Raw genomic sequence first — 20,595 nt, 5'->3', positions numbered from 1 at the left:
TTGCCTCTCGTTAGGCCCTGGATGCCTGGCACCAAGCTTCAGATTTTGAGGTTCCAAGTGCAAAGTGTGGACAGGGCAGTGGTCAAGAGGGGTCTCCAGAAATGGAATTAGGTTGACCCTTTGCCCCTTCCATCCTGTGAGGACACAAAAGAGGGTTGATGTCACTCAACTAGCAAATGGGCCCTAAGCAGACATCCCATTTTCTTGCACCTTGATCTCAAGCTGCCCATATTTCAGATGTGGATAAAGTTCAGTATTCTGTTATGATAACCCAAACAGACTATAAGCATGGTGTACTTCTCTCCTTGGAGTAGTTTTTTCCCACATCTTTTCTCTCTCTAGAAAGTTTTGGAGGTAACAAGGAGAAAAGAAGTATGCTGTATCCACAAACCAAAACAGTGTTCCAAGAGTGAGCTAGAGACCAAAGGTACAGGGTTAAACTGAAATGCATCAGAAATGCAGATTTTAGGGACCTATTAAAGGATTTGTTTGGTCAAGTGTAGAACCCAGAAATCTGCATTCAAAAAGGTGTGCACAATAATCCAGAAACATACCCGTGTTACTCTGAGGATAGCCTCTTAGGCAAAGAAAATACATTGGGAACTTGATAACAAATATTAGGCTTTTCATTCATAAAGCAAAGCATTATCAACCTCAAGCCTCATCCATAAACATTCTGAGGAAATTTCCACTACATATTGAAATCCAAAGAAAAAGTTTGATTATCTTGTGCGTTAACATTTAGCACAAGTCAAGTAAAATAATGCAAGTATTATTGTTCAGTTCAGTTTAGTATAAGTGGTAATGATGCATATTTTCCAAAGTGACATTGACATTAGAAACCTACAAGAGAATTTCAGTAAGTTTGTGGAGAATGAATTAAGAACAGGTGCTTGGCACAGCAATTCAAATGTTGCTGGGAACATCCACATCCCATGTTAGAGGGCCTGGATTCACCTGCTAGCTCCTCCTTTAGTAATAAATTCCTGCTAATATAGAATAGACTTTTCTTACCAAATCCTTAGTGGAAAAAAGAATGGACAGTGGAACAGGATGGGGGCAGCAGGTGAAGGGTGATAGCTGAAGTCTTTGGGTTAATGCTGCCCATGTAGGAAGCCAAGCTGAGTTCCAGGTTCCTGGCTTCAGCCTGGCCCAGCCCTGGTTGTGGACATCTGGAAAGGAAACCAGCAGGTGGAAGGCAAAACTCTCTTTCTCTGCCTTTCTTTAAATACACAAACAAACAAACAAACAAACAAACAAATAAATAAATAAAATTGGAGCAAAAATACCTGAAATCCATGTCTAAGACGATTTTGATAATGTATCTTTTGCATGATCTTTTTGAAGATATCTCATATGCATAGTTTGGAATTCGTTCATACCAAAAACAAACAAAAACTACCTTGTCCTTTGATTTCATTTTCCAGGAGATTTTTGAAGTACTGACATGTTTAAGGTATCCAAGTTGATAGTAAGTAGTACTTTTGTCCTTTTTTTTTTTTAACACTCCACACCTCCCATGTTTGTCTTAGTTTATTTTATTGCTTATTTTAACTTCATATATTCTCATAAAAATCCAGATGTACATGAAATGTGCCAAGGGTTTCATAATCCTAATTCCACAACCCCATAAGAGATCATTTTTATCATTTTGATTGTGTGAATAAACAGTTTGATGACTTGTATAAACCATGGATCTTCAAGATCTGTATATCTAAAATGCAGACGCCAGAGTGATGAGAACAAGAGCAAGAGAGTGAGAGAGAGAAAAAGAGAGAGGAGTCTTCCATCTGCTGACCTACTGTCCAGATGAAGGTGACAGATAGGGCTGGAACAGGTTTGCAGCCAGTAGCCAGAAGCTCCAAATAGCTGAGTAGGTCATCTGCTGTCTTCCCGGGCACATGAGCAGGAAGGAGGATCAGAAGTGAAGCAGCCAGGCCTTGAATTGGCACTGTGCACTGGGACACCAGCTGCCGAAGTGGGTGATCTAAACCCCGAATCTACAATGCCAGTCCCCAAACTACATACCTTAAACTTCTTCCTTGTGTTTCCCAAAGTCAAGTAACTTATGACCGGATCAGTGTGAAATGAAACATTGCTGTTTACAGACTTTCCCATCCTGTTGATCTGTTGTCACTGTTTATATTTTTCCCCTGCTTCCTTTAATGCTGGAAAGACTGTAGAGGCATCTATCCAACGCTACGGACTTACATTAATTTTGAAATGTTTGCAGTGTTTCAGAGGATTATCTCATTAATCATCTGGCAGTTCCCTCTGCAAGAAACTCTAATTAGAGATTATATTGGCCTGACAGTAAGATGGAATGAAAAGTATAAGAATATTTTAAAAGTCCAGAAAAATGGAATTAAAACACGAGTGTTTTTTGTTGCCAAAAAATTGAAATCTATCTTTAGTTTCTTAAAATACACGTTTTCCATGATTTTTTGAAAATGCTTACATACGCGATTTTGATTTTTTTTGCTGAAAGATTGGCTTATCTCTTAACTTCATCATTTCCATGAAGCCCTGAAACACGTTCATGTAAGAGATTGATTAGACAGCCTGTTGCTGTGGATTGGAACTAAACATCTTCAGGTGGGTCTCAGTGCACATCGCCTTGGTGTGAAGAGTTTGTATGGACTTCTACATACACACTCATATGCATTCAAGCACAACACACATGTGCACCTACCCTCTTGCCTAGGATCTGAGCACTTGATGTGTCACAGGTAGGTGCAGGCCACATTTGGGAAATAGTGCCCCATATCAGCCATTTAAAAGGAAGCATTGGGCTTCATAAAGCATCCAATATTTAGGTTAATATTTCTGATTTCCATGATGGAGACATGGAAAGGGTGGTATATAGAGATGGATTTCAATTAGTGGAATTGTGTCATATAGAGAACAGCTGATCTTTCTTACAAAGCCTTAACAAAAACAGTGGAACAAGATGTAGGTCTTTAGAAGGTTTGGGGTTATCGTAGTCCAAATTTGTATGTGGGATAATTCAGTAGTTTTATATTTCTGTGCTAGCAAACATCAGAATACAAATGTGCTGTGCACACCGTGGCAACAGGTATCAGAAGTGACAGTAAATGAGGAGTGCTGTCGTGACCGAATGTCTCTGAGACAACCTGAATAATTACATTCGTCACTGGTGATAGAATGCAAGTGTGCATATTAGTCAACATGCTCTGAGAAGTAACATGAACTTTTTGGCTCAAGTGTTAGATGCTGTCATTTGTGGGTTTTGCAGGTGGTCGCATCTTGATATTGTGCAAGGACATGGCTCTTGTCTTACTGTATAATGGTTTTGCAAACACCACAGGGTTTTTTTTTTCACCTTTCTGACCTTTAATTTCCTCATCTGCAATTTCTGCTGCCTTAGCATTTGTCCCCAGGTCTCTAGCTTTCAGATTCGTCAGTCTCTAATTGTAGAACTTTCTGAATTCTTACTGTTTCCAATTTCACGTCACAATATTTTTTCATTCAGCCATGTACAAATGAAATGTAACAAGTTGTTGTGAGAATATAGCTTAAATGTTGGGTGATATTTTGTTTATGTTAATGGGTAATACGAGAAGGTGAAACATCCGAGATGAGTCATAACGTGACTCATTGCAACTTTGCTAAATCAGGTCATGGTGTTCTACTATCCTAGAAGCATGTTTTCTATCTGTGTGTGTTTCTCTCTCTTTTCTAGTCTCAATGTTAATAGTCCCAGGCATGGCACATTTTAAAGTTTATTCTGCACTTTGCAGAAGCCGTCTTTTCCAAGTGTATCACAGTTTAATGGAATTGGTAGAATGTAAAGTGCTTTTAAAAAGAAGAAAAGTTTAGGTGACAATAACTTTTGTAAAAAAAAAAAAAGAAACAATATGAAATTCTTTTTTTAAGCAGGAAGCATTTTCATAACAAAAACTTGCGTTGTGCGTTACTCATTGACATTTGAGGTGGCGGTGGACTCTCCAGACCCATTGATCTCCTCCCTCCCTTTCTCTTCTAGGGCTTTTCAGGAAATGCAAATGCAGACAGTGTGGTGTACGCTAGGCTCCAGCCTTCCATCCAGGCCAGATTTCTGCGCTTCATCCCTGTAGAATGGAACCCCAAGGGCAGAATTGGAATGCGAATCGAAGTGTTTGGATGTGCCTATAGTAAGTGTTTACATATCCAACACACTGAAGTGAATATCAAAGGAAATGTTTCAAGAGGCAAGCTGCAAATGAAAATGGACTTTTTAGCTGTGTAAAGAGATATAAAAACAGCAATAGTTTTTGTGGAACGCTTTGCTGGCATCCATGCATGCCAATATCGTCTTTAGTGCTCAATTTTAGCATTTTAATTTAGAGACAATAACATTTCATATGCACACACATAAACATGCCCATTCTATATTTACACATATACAACGTATACCATGCATATGAATGTGTGTGTGTATGTGTGTGTGTATATATATATATTAATACAGAAATCCATTTATCTGAATTGTATGTCATTTATTAGATCCTGTTTGAGCATTATCCCCATGGATGATACTGGCTTGAATTTCATTTAGGTATTCTGAACTTAATCGAAGAGACTGTGTTCCATTTAGGATATTCAGTCATCTGTTATGAAACAATGGTTTTCTGTCTAGCCTAAAACATAGCATGTCACAATTCACTTGTAAATGCACTAAGCCCTCAGCATAAATTAATAGAAAAAGTAAAGACTTGTGCCAGAATAAAAATATATGTTTGAGATATTTTCACATAAAAAAAAGATAGAAACCACAGATTTTACTTAGTCTCCTTTTAATAAAGTATTTTATTATATCTTTTTATGGGGAAGGGACCTAAGAGTTATTGATAGTCTACCCCAAGCCACATCATCCTGTTAATGCTCTTTTATAATAGAACAAAGCTAATAGGATGTGCACTTAGTGAGAGAGTAGTCTGAGGTTTGGAGAGATTTGGGTAATTATCCCAGCAACTCAAAGACCCTGTAAAAGAATCCAGGACTATTCATTTTCTTTTCTTTATTTATTTTTCTAAAAATAGTTTTCTTTCTTTTAAGATTTATTTTATTTTTAGTGGAAAGGCAGATTTAGAGAGAAATGGAGAGACAGAGAGATCTTCCATTCACTGGTTCACTCTGCAAATGGCCACCATGGTCAGAGCTGAGCCAGTCTGAGGCCAGGAGCCAGGAGCCTCCTCCAGGTCTTCCAAGTGGGTGCGAGATCTCAAGGTTTGGGCTGTCCTCTACTGCTTTCCAGAGCTCTAGGCAGAAAGCTGGATGAGAAATGGAGCAATCGGGACAAGAACCAGTGCTCATATGGGATCTTGGCACATGCAAGGCGAGGATTTAGCCATTAGGCAATCATGTTGGGTCCAGGACTGTTCATTTTCAACCCAATCTTTGTTCCTTTAGTAAACATTTATTTTTTGTAAATGTGCTAAAGCACGTTACACACGAATCTCATCACTTTGTGATGTAAGTTGAGTTAGGCTGTGGTTTAGTGAGGTGTTGTCAAAGCAAAACTCATGAGAAAGGGATTAAGTGACTTGTTGAATCTGTCTATACTGGGTCATGCTGTGCAGAAAGGACATGTCTGCCACAGGATTTAAAGGGATTTTCTCTACCACCAGACAATCAGCAACTCTTCGGGGCCTTCAAGAGCTTACAGAGCTCACAGAATAATAATAGTGTTCATAACAGTCATGGCAAGAGTGCTCATGATAATAGCTTAGTCTATAATTCCTGTAAGGGCAAATTCTAGAAAAGATTGGCATAGTTTTTATTTGCATGTGCAAGCTCCTTGTGTGTCATAGTAGTTGATAGTGATTTGAAAACAGCACCAACAACTCTTCCATTTCTCTGCTTTGCAAATGAGGAAGTTCACACAAGAGAGATTGCCTTCCTCAAACCTCACGGCTCCGAGGTGGCAGAGTTGAGTGCGCAGCCAGATCTATCAGACACAGGAGCTGTGGCTCACGTTCCCTCCAGCTGCTGGCTAGGAGATGAGTCACAGGCAGCCCACTGTCACCATCTGCCCAGCTAGCTAACTTGGCTTCAGCAATACAGTTATCTGCTCTGATTTTTGCTTTAGTTCATCATTTCCTACAAACAATGTCAAGAAAATCATCCTCAGGCCCAGTGTGGTAGCCTAGTGGGTAAAGTTCTCACTTTGCATGTGCCAGGATTCCCATGTGGGCTCTGGTTCATGTCCCATCTACTCCACTTACCATCCAACTCCCTGCTTGTGTCCTGGGAATGCAGTTGAGGACGGCCCGAAGCCTTGGGGCCTTGCACCCATGAGGGAGACCTGGAAGAAGCTCCTGACTCTTGGCTTGAGATTGGCTCAGCTCTGACCATTGTGGCCACCTGGAAGTGAACCAACAGGCAGAAGATCTTTCTCTCTGTTTCTCCTTCTCTCTAAATCTGCCTTTCCAATAAAAATAAATCTGACCAAAAAAAAAAAAAAACTAAAGTAAATCATTCTCTTAAAGTATTACCCTAGGTAAAACTCTCTTGTTTCTCTTTGGATCAGAGAGTTTAGAAAAGCATATGCCACACAATGTATGTCAGCAAAACAAATTTCAAAATGCTTCATACTTACATTCTCTATTTATTTGGATATCTGCTTATTGAAATCTAATGCGATATAATGATGGCAAAAGTCATCATGTAAGTAGTATGTGTCATTTACAGTTTTCATGGGTATATTCTCATTTTCATTTAATCCTTAAATACATCCTTTAGTAGAGAGAAATCCAGGTCTTGGAAAATTAAGTGATTTTCACAGTATTATAGACTTCCTATATTGGGAGAAATTCAACATTAGTTCAATAAAGGCCTTGGTGCTATTTTGGCTGAAGCTGGGTACCTCTCACAATATCCATGTGGTGGTGACCACTAAGGTACGACTTCTTTCAAATTCTCTGCAGATGTGGCCATTAATTGGCATGTATTTGGAAGGCAGATTTACAGGAGAGGCAGAAAGGGGGGAGAGGAGGGGAGAGCGAAGCTGAAGCCAGGAGGCTGAAACTCCAGCTAAGTAGCAGCAGCAGGGGCCCAAGCACCTGGATCATCTTGCACGGCTTTTTCAGGCACAGATGCAGGGAGCTGGATGGGAGGAGGTGGAGCACTAAGACTCAAACTGGCACCTGCATGAGATGCTTGTGCTGCTGCCAGAAGCTTACCCTGCTGCTGGTGTCCAAACACCAGCCTCAGGGAGCATGTTTTGACTGTTAAAACTCAATCTACACATACCCTGCTTTTCCTCATCTTTAACTACATGGAATGTTCTATTTGCTGTGCTTCATTTGATGTCTTTGTAGTACCTGTATTTAATATATTTAATATAGATAGATAGATAGATAGATAGATCTCACTGGTACCTGTGGCTAAAGTAGCAATACTAGAGCTCAATATGATTTTAAGCTAATACTTTAATGCATATGGTAAATTGCAGGACAGAAGTCAAAGTGAAATGAGGTGGTAGAGTTTTAAATTATCGTTGAAAAGGGAAAGTAACAACCTTAATGCAAAAGATATTCTCATTGATACGCAGAAAACAACTCCAAATGAGTTGGATGTGACTTCCTTAGGGGAATGTGCTTTATCAAATTGACTTCAATCCCCCAATTAAACTGTAGACACATTCACCTATTCCACACCTATTCACTGTATCAACCTTGTAAAATATCTGTGTATTAAGGCCACATTACAGGGCCTAGTGTAATGGCATAACAGATAAAGGTACTGCCTTGAGACACTGACTTCCCATATGGGTGGAGGTTCATGTTCCATCTGCTCCCTGCTAATAGCCTATGAAAAACTGTGGAAGATGGCCCAAGTGCTTGGGCCCCTGCCCCCGATGTAAGAGACCCAGTCTCACACCTGTCAGGCCTGGCCTAGCACTGGCTGTGGCAGCCATATGGGGAATCACCCATCAGATGGTAGGTTTTCTCTCTCTGTCTCCACTCTCTCTGTAACTCTGACTTTTAAATGAATAAATAAATCTTTAAAATAGCAGTATTAGATGTTATATTAGCCATACTTACAGTATACATGCTGCTCCATGTGTAAGAAATCTCTCTCTTCTTAAGGAGTGTTTGAGAGTTGCAGAGCTGGAGGGAGAGACAGAGACCTCTGCCCTCTGCTGATTTACTCCCCAGATGTCTGCAAACCAGGCCGAAGCCAAGAGTCAGGACCTCCAGACGGGTGTCCCATGTGAGGGAAAGGGGCCCAAGCAATTGCAACATCTGTTGCTCTCATAGGTGCAATAGAAGGGAGCTGGACCCCAAGTGGAGCAGCAGATGCCCAAGTTCTTGGGGTGTCACTATTCCAGGGGGGCATCCTCTCCACAGTGCTGATCCCAAAAGCTGTTCATTACAAGAAGTTTCTGATTTAGTTCCAACAACACGGAGGGTAAGACATAGGGAAATCATTTAGAGCAGGAGCAAGAGGAGACAGGCAGAATTGTCAGCAGAAGGAATCATAGTGCTTGCTCTGGGTTGCCTGGCAGAGAAAGAGCTTGGAATGAGGCATTTTCCACCCTCCAAAGGAAAGGCTGAATGTGCTGTTAGCAAATGCTTTCTGCTGCAGGATTTTTGTCTGCAACTCTACTGGGCAACACCAATCCAAGATCAGGTGTTTTTTTTTTTTTTTCCCAGACATACAAGGCCATTCTCCTGTGAACTTATAAAAGGGGAAAGTGGCTTGTCAGGGAGGGGGTGATTCTGTCAGATCCACAGCCATGGATGACCCCTCCATGCTCATCCAAGGGGACTTCTCCTGAGGTTGAGGAAAGCTGGAGGATTACACAGAGCCTGCCAGCGTCTTCTGACAGTGCCTACCCACCTGCACCAAGTCAGTGCAACTATGGGGTACACTTTGCCAGAGCTATTTGCTCAGGAATGGCACGCATTAGAGTGCTTCTCAGCTCCTGACATGGGAGAAAATTAACTGTAGAGACATGGGGCGTCTTGTCCAAGTAACACAGGCAGATGTAGAAGTTAATTCAGATTTGCCACTTTCCAAAGCCAGGCCTCTTGACAAGTGTATGAGTCAAGCATATATTAACCTTTTAGATATTTATTGACACTTGCTGAAAGAGATTTCTTCCAGATATTGGTCATAGAGAGAAATTCTAAAGTAATATAGATTAAGCAACATGGGCAACGGAAATGGCAGAAATACAAGCTGAATGTAAGGTATCATAGCACAAACATTGGGTGTAGTGAATAAAGTAATATTAAGATGCACAAGCATTTATTGCAATAGATTTTTTTTTTATAAAGCAGTTCAGCTCTTTTGACATGGCAGGTCAGGACAGCCGAACAGGAGAGATGGTATGTCCCAGTCAGGCACAGTAAGAAGGTCTCTGAGATGAGGTGCCTATGTTGGAATGTGGTCATTTAGACTACAATGAAGAGTGGGAGCTGGAGGATTAAATCTGGGGGCAGTCCTGCAATTATGAACTTCTACTCTGTGACAGTGACAAGGGACCCCCCCAAGGTACAGGAAAAAGAAGAGAACAGGTAGGTTCAAATACACCAAGGAGTCTGAATCAAGAGATGTTGGTCACTGTAGCTGAGCAGACACCGAGATACAAGGCTGGAAGAACTCTCTGGAAGGTTGAATCATATCCTGGGGAGGTGTCATGGAGAGCAAGTAGATTTTGGAAAGGAAAGGAGGGAGTTAATATCATTGTTGACTCATTGAGTACAACTGCCTGTGAAATGTGGAATGTTGGATCTTCAAGGCCTTTGGTTGAAGGTGTAGAATTAAAATCTATAGAAATGTTATGCTTAATAAATCATGGCATGTTTTACTTGTGGTATTGCTGATGTCTTTGAAAAATCACTTTATGTCTTAGAAAATTGTAATGCAGGCCTATTATAGTTGCAACAGATCCTTTTTAGAGTTTCTGGTCGTCTAAACATTTTTGTCCCGGAGCCCCTTGTGCCTAATCCATGTGTTTGCTAAAGTTGGTGATGCTGACTTGTCCTGTGATTATTTCAGGGAAAATGGCTACTGTGAGACCCACACATAATTTTACTGCCCCAAACCCCAACAAGTTGGAGCAATAACTTGTTATGAAAGAACATCAAGTGAATGGAAAATCCATATCAAAGAGCATGTTCTACTTTTATGTCAGTAAACCTGAAGTTGTTTCCTGAGTAATGAGAGAAGTAGAAGCTAAATTTTATGGGATCAAAGGGAAAGTATAAATTTCAGATATCTTGACCATCGCTGCTGTGAACATGTTTATAGACCTAGAGAGGAGATGTATGGGAGGAAATAACTGGTGGGAGAAAGAAGAAGGAAAAGGAAAGAAAAATCTTTGATGATAAAGGAGTGCCACTGTACCGTACTTCCCCAAGTAAAGACTGGTATAGTGAGGCAGAGGAAGGACCAGTAGGGGAAGTGTGTGTGTCCGAGAGGCCCCTAGGGGCTGGCGGGTAAACCACAGGAATACTCCCTCTAATTGTGGATGGATTGCTGAGGCAATCATTCTTTAGAACAAATGCTAAATTCCTTTTCTTTAGTGCCTTTGTAAACATCTTCATTTTGCAATCAGTGATCTTCTCTCGCTCATACTCGTCAGAACATGAAGAGCAACCAGCTGTCCTGCCTTCCTCTACTAATTTCAGTGTGCCACGATTTCATGATTTTCCTAAACTTGATGTCTTTGCATGACGCCTTTAGCAGTTGTGACAAATTCACCCTTCGTTAGTCTGTATAGGTTTTTCATAGACTCTCCTCTCACTCATTCCCTGTCCTAAGCACAGAAATCAGCTCTCTGATAACCAGCCACCTTATGTTCAGCTTGAAAGGTGTTTCCATCCAGTCAGAGAGCAGCCTTTCTTCATATCATCTGCTTCCCTATTCCATTATTCGTCTTTTAGACAGATGAGGCTTGGTGAACCACTGGGTGCCTTTCTCCATCACACCAATGGTGTAGTCAGTGAGTTAAAGATCAGAAATAAGGCAGGGAGAGAATGGAGAAATGTTGTAAGGGTTAAACTATTACGGTTAATTGCTTAAACGCAGACTGCTTAAACACAAAATGGTTTGCTATATTTAGCAAATGAAACATAAGTCAAGAATTATAAAACTCATATCAGGTATTTAAAAATTAGAATGTTGGGGCAGGTGTGGTGCTGCAGTAGCTAAATCACCAATTTGGGTTGCCAATATCCGGCATCCCAGTGCTGGGGTCAAGACCTGCCTCCACTCCTAACCCAGCTCTCTTTCACTATGTGCTCTGGGAGGCAGTGGCTGAGTGACATAGTAAGTGGATCCCTGATGGAGTTTGTAGTTTCTGGTGTCTGGCCCAGCCCTGGCTGATTCAGACATTTAGGGAGTGAATCAGCAGATGCAAGATATATCTTTCTATGTATCTCTCTTTTTTTTCTGCCATTCAAGTGCTTTTAAAATTAATTCAAAAATGGGAATGCACATTGATTTTATAATGTGAAGGCAATGGAAGCTGAAATTATCCATATTATCAGATTTCTTCTATAAGCATGTAAATAGGCAGTAGAAGAAAGTAACTTGAGAACTAAGGTTAATCCTCAGAAAGGGGAAGCTCTGATGTGCAGTTGATAGTTTTCTGGGTCTTCAGGGTGCTGATCTCTCATGCCACATGTTTGGTAGAGGGAAAATGAAAGCAGTATATTCATAGGACTTGCCATAAAGAATAGTTATAATTGAGTTCAATGTGTATTTATTGGGGAACTGCCACCAGATAACTCTAAAGGCTTGAGCAAGGTAAACAACATATTCCTGCTCTCATATTATTCATTAACTGATCCTAACATTAAGGAACCCTATTTCATGTTATAGTTTAAAAGGAGATTCTTGCCAGTCCCAAATCAAAGAAGATAAGTTTTCTGATTATTCGCAAAGCTTATAGTCTTAAGATTTTAATTCAATGATAAGTGGAGTTCTGTCAAAATTAGGTTACCTATTATAATACTAGAAAATAAGGAAACTGTGAAAATCTATCAAGATCATGTCAAATGACTTCAGCAACTGTGGAAGAGGGTTTTAAAGAACAACAATCAACATTGAAACTAAGTACCAAGTGCTCTTTTCTTTCACACATCACTTAGCATTTGTAATTGTGTCTGTAAAAATGGGATTATATGCTAGTGTCTTTTTCCTTTAGATTGGAGGAGCAATGAGGATAGAATTCTTGACTGTTGCAATGCCTGCTCCTCTGGTTGCACTTCGTACAACCCAAGTCAATAAGTATTATTCCTCGGATGACTTAAGGAAGCTATTATTAGCCGTGATGGAAACTGAAAAATAATTAAAAATATAGAAATCATAAATTCATTGCAGTCATATAACAACTAATGGAGATGTACATGTGAGATTTCAAATGTCCTCATTAAAATGATGCCAACAGTGTGCAAAATAATAAACCTATAGACATGTGAAAACTTTCACTCAATTCATATAATATGAGAGTCTGGAACTGTTTTTCACAGATTACAATTAAGGGAACAGAGAATCAGTGTTTAAGTGACTTTGGTGACATTACAAAAGTTAGAAATAAATATCAGAGACAGAAATAACATAGCCTCCAGTGATGCATTCAAGTGTCCTTGACATAGTAGATATAATTAATCTTGAGTCTACTTAAAGGTTAATTTAGATTGATATTTAAGTGGTAGTGATCATGTTTGTTCCCGTAACCTCCTTGCATGTTGATACTGCCCTTAACTTGGCCTATTTAAAACCATAGTATTGAAGTCACCTTTTCCCTGTGGTTATATGCAGCACTTGATGCTCTGCTTTCTTCCTTTTCATTGCGTGCATTTAAGTTGTTTTAAACTTAAGAGACCCTTAAATCATTCTGGGTTCATTTATGTTACCATGCAAAAATAGTACAACCCATTTCCTGTTGATTTCTTGAGTGCTTGGTCTCACCTCTCCTTTGCTTTAAAAACCCAGTTCAGTAATTCAGATCTCAAGTGCCTATACATCATGCTGGTTCTTCAATATTTCATTATACAATAGTTTAACAGTACTCATCTGATTTATGTTTCTTAGAAGTCAGAATTGGACCTATGTTTAGTAATTCATGTGTAATAATTTTCAAATAAAAAATAGAATGATCAGTGTTTAAGGCTTATTTTATGTTCAGCTGGAGAAGAGTTTGGTCTGTAGACCTTTTCTCCAGCTGATAAATGATCTATATTATTTTTTATTTATCATTGGAGGTCATTCTTTTGTTCTGTTTAGGGGGAGATTTTCAAAGAATTAAGAGGAAATGAAGAACTTATTCATGACTTTCAAATAATGTTTGTTTTGTTTTGTTCTATGACCAGTTTAACCATTTATGCATTTTGGATTCCAGTTTTTCTTTTTTAAGTTTTCTAGTCATGTGACCCCATCAGCAATGTTATGATTCATAGTGAAAGCCACTCAATCAATGTATCCTGGAAACAATTTTTAGGGAAAATCAGTACCTCCACAACATTCAGCATTCACGTACCGTATAAATAAATAAAACACACTCATTTTCCATGGTCCAGTTCACTGTGCAGTGAGATTATTATTTTTCAGGGAATAGGTTTTTATAACCTACTTGTTGAATATCCCTCATGCTGTCACTGCCTCCGTATTACTCAGAAATCCGTGTACCTAGGTTTCAGGTTAGAATTTTCAAGATTTTAATTTGGTGAACACCCAGACAAGGGCTATTCAGAGTTCATGGAGACCTGAAGGATTCTTCCCAGTTGTGTCTAACATGGCTCGAACATGAAGCTCAGTTTGAAAAGCTGTGCTGGGGGCTGGCGTTGTGGGGTAGCAGGTGAAGCCGCCACCTGCAATGCCAGCACCTTACTGATCCAGTTTCCTGTTAATACACCTCAGAAGGCAGCGGAAGATGCCCCATGCTGCTGCACTACTGCACCCATGTGGGAGACCTGCAAGAAGCTCCTGACTCCTGGTTTCAGCCCGGCCCGGTCCATCTCTTGAGACTCCTTAGAGTGAACCAGTGGAAGGAAAATCTCTCTCTTTCACTTTCCTTGTCTTCCTGCCCCTGTGTAACTCTGATTTTCAAATAACTAAATAAATCTTTTAAAAAGCCATGCTCTTGGATGTATTTAATGCATTTTTTTAGAAATCCACTTGAGGAGTGGGGAAGGATGTTGTTTTTATGAGGATACTTCAGAGTTTATGGAAAATAAAATTAAAAAGTATTTATTTTGGATCAAACCATTTTTGAAGTCCATATGTTCTTGTCATTATCTGTGTTTTCCCTAAACTTCTTGAAGACTTTCTAGCAAGTTCTATAGCAAGGATACAGGGGTGAGGAGAACCAGTAGGATCTATGGCATTGGGGAATTTGTACATGTCATTTACAGTGGCACAAAAGAGCTTTTGCTGCTCAAGGAGGTAAAGTATTTCTGCATTTCGGTTGGCATTGTTTTCAGAGGACAAAGCACATGGACGCCTCTGTGCATCTTAGGAATCGTTGGAGACCTGGCCCTGATTCCAAACCTCTGAACCTGGACATGTCCACCTCAGTGGACAGCAAGCTCTTCAAAATAAAAAAGAAGTGTTCTTTGTTTTTCAGCTTGTGCTGTGTCTTGCACTGTGTTCACAGAAAGCTCTGTAATAATCCATGCTGCTGGAAGGATGGCAGAACATCTGTCCCAGCAAGGCTACCTCCGCTATGGCTCCCTGAAAGAGATCTGAATGTTTGCTCTGGGAAAGATTTTAGTTCCATGGAAGATCACCTTACCAAATCATGTACATGAAGCAGATCCATAGTCACAGGGAGAGTGCTAGGAAAGTAGTTCCTGCAGTTTTTGCAGGTCTCTCCTTCATCCCTGTTCTAAATGAGATTTGAGCTGAAAGCATTCACGGAGAAGGATTCAGGTCACCAATGACTGCACTGGTCATCAGTTGAGTCGGGAGCTGATAGAGAAAACCCACAGAACCCCCAGATGTCTGGAAATGATTCTTGCTGCACCTGACCATGACATTGGATTGTGAAAGGATTCTTGTATGCCCCAGGAACTGATTATCTTTTAAAGGTTCACTAATACAGCAACTGTATTGATCATGCTATTTTTGCTGTTCTCCTTTTCTTGCCCAGTTTTCTAGTAATGAATATTACTAGTTGCTAGCATTTGTTGATCATTGGTGATGTGCCAGCTCCTAGAAGCTGTGTGGATAAACAGTCGCGGAATCATTGTGTGAAACATGCCACCAGCATTTTCCTTTAGAAGAAGAGAAAACCTGGATGAAGTGCTTGTCATGCAGGGAATAATGGCGTACCAAAAATCCCAGTTCCTAGAATTTGTAAATATACACTTGGCAAATGTGACCGAGGCAAAGATCCTGCGATGGAAGATGGTTTTGGCTAACCAAAATGTCATTACAGGGATCCTGTGAGAAAAAAAGGGTGAGCATCAGCCTGAGGGCATGTGAAAACTGAAATGAGAGGTGGGAAAGAGATTTGAAGATGCTGGGATACTCACGTTATCCATGGAAAAGGGGGCAAAGAGCCAAGAAATGCAGTGGTCTTGAGAAGGAAACAAGGCAAGGATCATTTCCCAGAGAAGTGAGAGTGAGGAAGCCCTTGCCCACCCCTTGGTGTCCCTTAGGACTTCTCAAGTCTAGAATTACAACATAGCAGTTGGTGACACTGTAAGCCACAGGGTTGTTTGTTGTTACTTGTTACAGCAACAAGAGGAAATGAGTACAGTTGCTCAGGGTACAGTGAGGGTTTAAATCTATGAAGACTAGTTGCTGTAGTTACCAGACTGAACTGTAATATACACTAGTGCCGTTGGCTAAAACGAGGGCGAACATGTCAGAATGATATGCAACTTGATCTTGGAAAAAAGAATTTAAGTTCTTCCCATTGTGAATCAGTGCTTGATTCAACCACGTCATTCATATCAGAAAGTAGCTCCATCATCATAAAACTCCAATTCATAAGCATACTAATAAATTTAATTGATAATTATGGAAACTATTCTGCCTTTCAATCAAGTAAAAATCTTCTACCCTTTTGCACTCTAGGTCTTTTACTATTACCAATTTTGTTAACTTTAGAGTTCTGCTTTTCTATACTTATTTTTGCAATATTGTTACTTCTACTCTTTATGCAAACTGCATAAAATATTAGAATGAATAGAAATGAATAAATAAGTTGACCATTAATTAAAAATTATTATTTAGGCATTTGGTGTTTGTAAACAAATTAATATTTGGGTAGATTAATTTTGTAAAAGTGATCCTAGAAATGTTTACAGATTGATTTTAGTATAAAGAAAAAGTATTATGAATAATCCTGAAATGCTTCTTTTATGAGAATTTATCTGCATTGTCAGTGTTCTTTTAGTAGTTTGAAAATTTGAAAACCCATGTGGAACAGCAAAATTAAATTTACCCTGAACATTACCAGTGATGTCTAGGATTTAAAATATCACTTTCATGATCAATGACACATAGCCCGATTGTGCTTTTTATGTTATAACGTTAAAGTAAAAATTTTGAAACATGAATGCCATTCAAATACAGAATAAACAAATATCAAAATTATTTGATTTATTAAAAAATGAATCAAAAGAATGGTAAAGAATGTAGTTAAACAAAAAGTTCAAGAGAGGGACTATCTATAGGGATCTAAGGAGAGTCGTGGATTGATATTGTTTGGCAAGCATACAAATGGTTAATTTCCAACAGTACAATAAAGTTGTCAACTTTAGAGATCCATAAGGATATTTCAAAAAATCATTGGAAAATAGAATTGAAAGATAATTTGTTGTGGGTGCAAAAGTTTTGAAATTCGTGAATATACTTTTTTCCATAATACACACTTTCCATGTTTTTTGAAGTTTCTTTGTTTGAAAGGTAGAGGTGGTGGGAGAATGAGAAGAGAGAGGGGGAGAGGAAGAGAGATCTTCCATCTGCTGGTTCGCTTCCCAAGCGCTCACCACACCAGGGATGGACCAAGCTGAAGCTAGGAGTCCCCAATGTGGGAAGCAGGAACCAGTTCCTTGAGGCATCCTCTGCTGTCTCCCAGGGTGCATGTTAACAGGAAGATTGATGGGGTGTGGAGCTAGGGCTCAGTAAAAAGCACTCCAAAATGGGATGTGAATGTTCCAAGCTTAACGTTACACCTCAGTGCCTGTCTCGAACTTTCTATCTACTTATTTTAGTTGAGATATATATGGAGAAAGAGACACAGAAAAAGATCTCCCATCCATTGGTTCACTCCATGTTCTTTTTTAAGGATTTCATTTTTTTCCCACCACACAAAAGTCATTTGTATGTCTACTGGCGACAATCTAAAAAAAAAAAAAAAATTAAGATGTAACTTTGCAGAATCCAGCTGTCATCGGTCACAAATAGTAAAATAAAGCATTCATTCTGTCACCTCGATCTGGATGAGCCATAGGCAAGTGGATTAGAAAATGCTTAAGCAGGACAGTGGTGTGTTTGACTCCTTTGCTTATTCCAATTTTTCAGTATTCGGGGCAAAGGACATACCTGTGTCGTCAGCGTTCGTGGAGAGCAAAGTATGGTTATGACATAATATAACTTAAATACCGTTTGTCTGTCTTTCTCAAAATATTATATTTTTCTTTCTTTTTTTCATGATATGATTCCATAAGTACAGGGATTTCCCCCTCCTCCCCAATTCATTCCCCTGCCCATACGTTTTCCCCCATATTTTTTACAATGTAAACAATCACATCATTCTGCTACTTAAGTGTACCATGACATTATAGGTACAGATAATGGTAGAAAATCCAGTATCCTATTGTCAAGATATAATGAACAATTTCAACGGGAGTCCTCCTTTTATTCACGAGTGGAGCTGCATAGTGTCATAGTGTCCATCTAAATAGACACTAATAATCCTCCTGAATGTTTTCATTCAAAGAGACTTCATCTTGATGTGTTGCGTACATATTGCTTGAAGTTTCCCAGGTCTGCTAATACACTCACGTTCTGACTTGGCGTTTGTCCGCTGAAGGATGTTGTCTAAGAGCACATGAGCTCCACAGTGTGATCACAGCTGATTGGTTGATCTCTTTTCCATGCTTTCTTCTTTTCAGGCCCAGTTTTTTAAAGTGAGCCATCCTCAGTGCTCCATTTTATTCTCTGTTCTTGTCATTTCTCAGAGCTTTCTTTCATAACAGTTGAATGGTATGGCGTTGGGAAATTGTCCAGGTTTCTTGAAGCTAATCATTCTGAGATTTTCCTACTTTGTGGGGACAAGTTCTAGCACTTAAAGACTGGCAAGAGGGACAAAATTATCCACTCAGATCTGTCTCGGTCTCAAGGGTCTAGACATGAGAGAGACCCTTCCTAGTGCCTTAAATGACAGTGGGCTTCTAGCACTCTTGTGAGGACACCTTTTGCAGTCTTTACCTAATTTTGGACTTACTTGTTCACTTGCTAAATATTGTCTGTCCACCCTGCATATAAGTACAGTGAGGAGTTTATTCATGTTTGTTTTGAACTCTCTTTTATTCTCGCATCTAGGATGGGCTGAATAAATTGTATTTAAAAAAGGCAAAAAAATCATTGGATTGCATGTGTGCCTTGACATCAGCGGGTAGTAGCTAAGAGTGAGAGATAATGGAAAGTAACTTTGGTTTAAGAGATGAAACAGGACGCCATTGCTTGAGGCATCTGTTGCTTGATGTGTTCCTCACTACCCCTTTTGCTGGTGGAAATGTCCCAAACCAACAGCTTTAGATGCCATAGAAGATGAATATGTCCATTACAGAGCAATAGTAACATCAGTGTGAAAAAAAGAGAGGAAAAAAATAAAAGGATGCATAATGCAGGCTAAACCTTTTATGGGAAAAATTCTCTTGGTAGCTAATTCCAAAAATAGTCTTTATCTAAAATAAAATCATTACTAAGATGGTTGCCTTTAAGCGATACATTAACTCAGAGATAACTGCATTGCTCCAAATATGTCAGCATTGAAAGTCTGTCTCATTGGAATTTTTCTTAATTTATTATAATCTAATAATCATAGAGCACATTATTTGTATTTGACACAGAGTTATGTTTGTGCCAGGCACATTCATCCAGCTATATAACAAGGAATAATTGTTCACTTAACATTATTCTTTCTACAGAATGCAATGTTTATTCATGTGCACTTGGTGAATGAATTCTTTATAAGCACATTAGCAAGATGTGAAAAAAAATCAAACCTTTGAATTTTCAAAAGTTAGCTCTGTAAAATAGCTGAAAGAAATTTTTGAGGGGTGGTGGATATAAATAGTTCACAAAATGTGATGGATAATCTGAATGAAATGAGCATTTTGGCATACAAGTAGCTGTAACAATTTTGTCAAATGGAACAAGATGAGTAAGCTGTAATGTCATTTTATTGACTGGAAGAAGTCAGCTTTCCAGTTGAAAAATCACTTTATATGTTATTGGTTTCTCCTAACCTCTTCATTTATTATATAAATGTACTCTCAAGGATAATCGCCTTAAAAACTTTTTGGATTTGTGAAATATAGAAAATACTTTCAGGATTTCTGAGTATTATCAGTTCCTTTGTGTGTCTCATTCAGGGTGCAACCGATTTTGACAGATGTACTGTGAACGTTACTGGTAAGACATGACATCGATTTCAGATGAGCTGAATAAGAGTGATCTTGACAATGAGTGGATAGGACATTGTCAGAAAGCTGAAAAACACGTCCGTGTCACTGTTGGGTCATAAATCTGACAGCATAGACCGTATAGTAGCATTTAGCCAGTGTCTTTCCAACAATGCCTAACATTCTCCTTAAATGCTATCTCTTAGCCATGAGTGTTTGAAGTGACATTTTTATGAAATTGTGGTGTGTCTAATTGTGTATGGATCTCTTATAACATGTGTATGAGAAAAAAATGTAAGTTATTAGCACCAGCGTTGTGGTACAGTGAGTTAAGCTGCTGGCTGAAATGTGGGAATTCCATATTGAGACTCAGGGGCTCCACTTCTGATCTAGCTCCCTGCTGATTCTCTTGGGAAAACAGCAGGAAGTGGCCTAAATGCTTATATCTCTGCCAGCCTCAGTGGAGACCTGAATGGTGTTTCAGGCTCCTGGCTTCAGCCTGGTCCAGCCTGGCTACTACAGCAATTTGGGAAGTGCACCACATGATGGAAGGCCTCTCTCTCTCTCTCTCTCTCTCTCTCTCTCTCTCTCTCTCTCTCTCTCTCTCTCATTTCTCTTGCTCTCTCCTCTTCTTCCCTCTGCTCTCTGCTCTTTCTTGCTCCATTACTCTCCTGTCTCTGTCTCCTATGTCCCCCCCCCACTTCTCTCCACTTTTCAAATGATGAATCTTTAAATGCAAACACTTTTGAATCCAACAAAAATTTAACTTCAGCATGTCAAGGCCTCATTGACAAATTGGCCATGAACATGTGTGATGGTTCATATATATCTATATATAGATATGTATGATGTAATTATTACTTTGATTTTCTCCTTGGAATGTAAAAAATATTTACAGATTCAGGTGTGGGTAACTGGTAGATGACTCACCAATACTAATTTGTGTTAGTCGATAATTGAAGAACATTTGATGTGTGCCTGCACAACTAACGAG

General features: G+C 39.3%; 1 protein-coding gene across 6 annotated transcripts in view; it reads left to right on the top strand.

Annotated features, from left to right (window-relative positions):
- Positions 1 to 20,595, top strand: part of CNTNAP4 (contactin associated protein family member 4) — a 250,036-nt gene that overhangs the window by 127,944 nt on the left and 101,497 nt on the right. For all 6 annotated transcript variants that reach the window (XM_040982339.1, XM_040982340.1, XM_040982341.1 and 3 more), the window contains exon 4: positions 4,007 to 4,154. In XM_040982339.1, coding sequence (XP_040838273.1) covers positions 4,007 to 4,154 — 148 coding nt within the window. The remainder of the gene's footprint in view (positions 1 to 4,006; positions 4,155 to 20,595) is intronic.

Source organism: Ochotona curzoniae, unplaced genomic scaffold (assembly GCF_017591425.1).
Source record: "Ochotona curzoniae isolate NIBS_2020 unplaced genomic scaffold, NIBS_Ocur_1.0 contig_3622, whole genome shotgun sequence".
NCBI lineage: Eukaryota > Metazoa > Chordata > Mammalia > Lagomorpha > Ochotonidae > Ochotona > Ochotona curzoniae.
Note: the sequence above shows the minus strand (reverse complement) of the source record. Positions and strands in the feature narration are given on the sequence as shown.